The 5,038-nt window shown below is 46.3% G+C and overlaps 1 protein-coding gene across 1 annotated transcript in view; it reads left to right on the plus strand.

Annotated features, from left to right (window-relative positions):
- Positions 1–4,473, plus strand: part of LOC116377245 (vacuolar protein sorting-associated protein 13B-like) — a 12,270-nt gene extending 7,797 nt beyond the window's left edge. The window contains exon 4 of the mRNA XM_031838832.1: positions 3,893–4,473. Within this exon, the coding sequence (XP_031694692.1) occupies positions 3,893–4,266 (374 nt within the window). The 3' untranslated portion in view covers positions 4,267–4,473. The remainder of the gene's footprint in view (positions 1–3,892) is intronic.
- The last annotated feature ends 565 nt before the right edge of the window (positions 4,474–5,038 follow it).

Below are 5,038 nucleotides of genomic sequence, written 5' to 3' on the forward strand. Positions count from 1 at the left end.
CCCCCCGACTGTTCTCAGACTGTTCATCCTCATCTCAGCCAAATAGAACAGTATCAGGTCCCAGGTCCCGCTGGGCTGGATCAGCCCGTGTAGCACCAGGAGCGAATTATGGTGCAGGGGAAGTGGTGGGCAGAGGGGAGGCAGGCAGCCCAGCACAACACAGCCCATTCGCTCACTCCCTCCGACTCGCTCCCTGCCTGTTGGCCTGGAACTTTTACTGCTAGTTGGCGCAGCTTCCAGTTCAGTGTCCAATGCCAGATGTAAGAGTCGGTGTCATGCTACTGCTATGCGGAGCCTCTGAGAATGAATTAGTATCCCATCACAAAAATATACAAGAGGGGACCAGCTCTTGGAACCTGAGCGCCCCCAGATCTTGTTATGCTGGAAGTAATCGACAGAGTGAAGAAGCTGAAGGGGGGGGGGGGGGGGGGGGGGGGGGGGGGGGGGGGGAGTTGTGTGTGTGTGCGTGCGCGCACTGTAGTAGGTGGGTGTGTGTTTGTTGGAAGGTGTTGCTGCAGGAACATATGGTTTCAGTGTATACATTTCAGATTTAAGGAATATCAGATGATTTATTATTTGTAATAAAGAAAATATAACGTATTTCTCTTAACCACCACAGACAAAATTCCCCATTGATAGGTTCTGAGTTCTACAACTTTCATGTATGTTGACGCTTACAGTTACCGACTTGGCTTACATGCATATTCATTTTTAGTTTGTTGCAGTTTGTAGGAAACAATGATTGTCACATGATTGCTGGAACATGATGCCGGTATCATGCATAGTACTTTATCACATTCATTTGATTTCCCATCGGCTGTTTGTGGTCAGACTTTGCTGTATAATCTGACTCCTGTGTGTGTGTGTGTGTGTGTGTGTGTATGTGTGTGTGTGTGTGTTTTCTGTTTTTTTTTTTTTCTTACTCTTGCATACTCTTAATATTAATTTTCCCCCATGTGAAGGTGTTTTTTTCTTTTTGCCAATTAACAAAGTGGAAAAAGCCTTGTAATATGTTTATGTGCCCATGATTCACCGTGGCTGCAAGTTGTTTGTTTGATTCCTTCTCTTTTAGGTAAGAGCCAATGTCTCATTAATGAATAGCCCTAATAGGTGAACGGTGCGGGACACTTGTGTGTCACTAACCAAAGCAACCCTTTTCAGTCAAGATCAGACGGCTAGCCTTTCCCGCCGTCTGAAATTCTGTGAAACTCTGTAAAAAATGTTAGCGGTTGGAAACACAGATGACTAACATGCTCGAACCAGCTGGTCACAGCACCGAAAGCTGTACAGTTTCAACAAGTATGTGAAGAATTGTGGAAATGTGTGTACGTGTGTGTCTCTCTCTGTATAACATATATGTGTATGAGTGTTTGTGTGTTTGTCCAATGGCGTATGAAAGTAAGTTTTTAGCTCTGTGGGAGAGCCTCAGAGTCCTTAGAGGCCCATTGAATGTAATGGAGCATCACAAATGTATCAGCCAGAGGCCACAGACTATCTGCCCATTATGAACCTCATGCGGCTCCCTTTATGCAACCCCAGCGACGTGACGGGGCCCCTTTTTAATCATCTTCCCACTTTTTAATATCTGTGTGAAGACGTTGAGTGTAGAAGTTAATGGAAGCGCATGGATAAAACAGCTTTTTCGTCTTGCAGAGCGTTTTTATATTGTGCTGCCACGACCGCTTGAACTGGTTTTAAAACATTTTGATGTTAATGTCACGCTCGTGGTGTTAAATTGAAACCATATGCAACACACATGTTCGATATGTGTTCCATTCTTTTATATTAAAGTAGGTAGGCCAGTGGGCCGCAGTGAGCGTGCACCATATTACCTGTGAGGAAGTGGTGAACAGACAGATCTAATATATCGGATAAGCTGCGACTGGAAAGGCTGCGAGCAGAGCCGCATTTGCTCAGTGGTCAGGTAAGCGGTCCACCTCTCCCTCTATAAACATGGAGGGACATCTACTGGCCTGTGCGGGCACTGCCTGCTCTCACTCCTCCCCTCCCACCGTCTCAATGTCACTCAGCTGCTCACTCACTTACACGCCCACTCCTAGCCGCCACTTGCTAGCTCAGACATACACCGCTGCCCAGAGGCCTTGGGCTCATGGAAACCAAACATGACCCTGACACATCCCATTACACAGCGCTTCTGAGCTCTGCTTGTGGACATGTCCGCGAGAAAGATTCCAGTCTGGCTGTGATCGCTGTCACGGCGATGCTGTGTGTCATGGTGCATACGTTTTGGCCAACCCACATCGCGCTCTGGGAATTTTTTCACTCCCCTCCTTTGGATTAATACTTCAAAGTCTCCTTAAGCCGCTCTTTTTTGATCACTTGATTGGTAATTGTGCTTTTATTTTGATTGCCTCGCTATTCGAACGTAGGCCTCGTCAGGCTGTGACGTGAAGCGAAAGAGCTTAACTTGTTGAACTGACACCTCAAAGGCTTCCACGGAGGGAAAACAAAAAGGGGGGAAAAAAGAGAAATGAGAGATAAAATCCAGCAGGGAGATTTAGGGGGGGAGAAGGAAGGGAGATAAAAAGCCATAACATGGGATTTCCAACTGCCAATTCACAAAGTGAAAGATTTAATTAAAATATGTCATAATTTTCACCGCCTTAGCCTCTGGGATTCCTGAGCTGTGACCTCACGGACAATTATTGTTTTCTCACCGAGGACGTGAGGCCGCGAGGAACGGGATTACACATTCTTGCGTATTGACATCAGCTTCCTCTCTCTTCCGACATGCGTGGAAACAGACGCGATGAGACTCGGAGGTTGGAGTCGGTGCATGGTGGCTTGGGGAACCTGTGAACCTCTCAAATAGTTTGCTTAGTGAGAGGCCAAAATTCTGCCAACATGCCAGTCCAGCCGAAGTTCTCTGTTGCTGACACGAGGGCCTGCCTGTTGAGTCTTCTATTTATCTTCAACCCTTTAGTTATTCTAGTATCCCTTTCGTCCAGACTTTGTCCCATATTTAGACCATTCGTCTGTCCAGGCAGTCCCCACTCAGACTCAGTCTCCCACCACCATCTACCTTACCCTCTCCCCCCGGTGTGAGGGCTGTGCTTCACAGTAGCCGGTACTCCAGTCAACCCCCAGGCGCTTTCCGTCTATGTGTCGCCACACAGTCACAGTCGACCCTTCCTAGCCTTCACCTGTACTGGCCAAGCCCGGATTTCGGCGATGGCTCGTAGCTACTCGGCCTCCCTTGTGGCCTCCATTTCAGTCTGTTGGCCGCTAAACAAACATGTGACCCAACCCCCCTCTGCTGCATGCAGTCTCTGTAGATGCAGCCTGTGCTGCTGGGTCCAGCTCAGACGGCCCTGACCACGGTGATCCAGCGGGCCCAGTCAAGGCTCTCCTCTGTCAGGATGCTGACTGACAGATGGTGCCCTCTGGCCTCCATTGGAACGGGGCTTCCTCTCTGTCGTTCATGCACACACCTGCATGCTGGAGCATTGGCAGCACTGCTGTGAAACTGCCTTGGTCTCTGCTGTTTTTGTGTGCTCAGTTGACAGCTGAAACATCTTGCTTATATTAAACCACCCCGAGGGCATGGACAAATTAATTTAGCATGCTGCATTGGGCACAAACACTTCCATTATGAACAGTTTTCTCTCTATTTGGCCAGTTTCTTCTCACAACCTGCCTCTTTCAATTGACCTATCTGTTGGAGTAATTGGATGATTATTATATTAAGTCTACTTTGTGTGAACCAGTTCTTTGTAGGTTTGGAAGTGTCTGAATATTCAGCTGAAGAATCTTGAATAGGCTCCTTATAGGAGTAAAAGTAGACCTGCAGATACTAACCCTGACACTATTTAAAGTAAAATCATCTGCATATCTTTGCACTTTAACTAAATATGCCTTCCTTCCCCTTCAGGGATGGATGTGGATATGGAGACCCAGGGGGCTAGCCAGTACTCCAGCCAAGACCTCTACATGCAGTCTGGGGGTCTTGAAGACGGAGACCAGGGTTGGATGTCCTGGGCGTGGTCCTTCGTCCCAGACATCGTAGGCGAAGAGGAGGGATATGAGGAAGGCCTCTACGAGCAGAGAGAGGCAGGAGGCATCCCAACCAACCCACAGCAACACACACCCAAAGACCCCATCGTCTCTATCGGCTTCTACTGCACCAAAGCTTCTGTTACCTTCAAGGTAAATCAGCTGATTAAAAAAGAAAAAGATGTGCTTCATCATCAAAGATTCCATTACCAGATCAAGGGCTACAGTGCAGGCCAGCGTACATTGACTTAATGTCAGATGTCAAAATGAAATGAAAGAAATACTATAATATTTTCCTCAGTTTTAAAAGTGTTTAAAAGTATTCTGCATCACATTGCCAGTAAGTACATGTGGTATGAATATGATTTACCATTAAGATGTACTTTTAAAATAACAAAAAGTATTTCAGATAAACTAATATCGTATACAGTGGCAACAAAAATATAAAACATAAGCGCATGTATTTATTGTAAAGATAAAAATGTAAGCACCTTCAATGTGTGGACTACACGAAACGTAGACCCAATTTGTGTCGGGGGGCTTTCATGGTAAGTCAGGAAATTCTTGGGGAAATTCTGCATATAATGATATTGAATGTTGATGTAGAGTTTCCTGGTTTAAGATATCATTGTGTTAACAATTACAGTTGTTGTTTTTTTTTCCCTGGCCGCCATTATTATACTCCCTCTCCCCACCCCGTCGCTGCGGCTTATATTTTGTGGTGATTTTCAGTTTGAGTCTCAAAGAGGGGCTTGATCTTCAGGAAGTCACAGTCCTCTTTGTCTCGGTGTGTGGTATAAGGGGAGGGTAGTGTAACCGCTAACTGACGTCTCGGGTCACGTTAATGTTTTAAACATCATACGTGGTGTGATGACTATTCAGAAATGGATCCCAAACTTTAATCCTGCCTGCTCACTCAGAATAGTTTGAATTCATCTGCGTTTCCCCTCAGGTTCAGGCACTTCGGATCACATTACTGTGTGTGTGTGTGTGTGTGTGTGTGTGTGTGTGTGTGTGTGTGTGT

The sequence above is a fragment of the Anarrhichthys ocellatus genome, unplaced genomic scaffold (genome assembly GCF_004355925.1).
Source record: "Anarrhichthys ocellatus isolate YVR2014 unplaced genomic scaffold, GSC_Weel_1.0 scaffold1058, whole genome shotgun sequence".
Lineage (NCBI taxonomy): Eukaryota > Metazoa > Chordata > Actinopteri > Perciformes > Anarhichadidae > Anarrhichthys > Anarrhichthys ocellatus.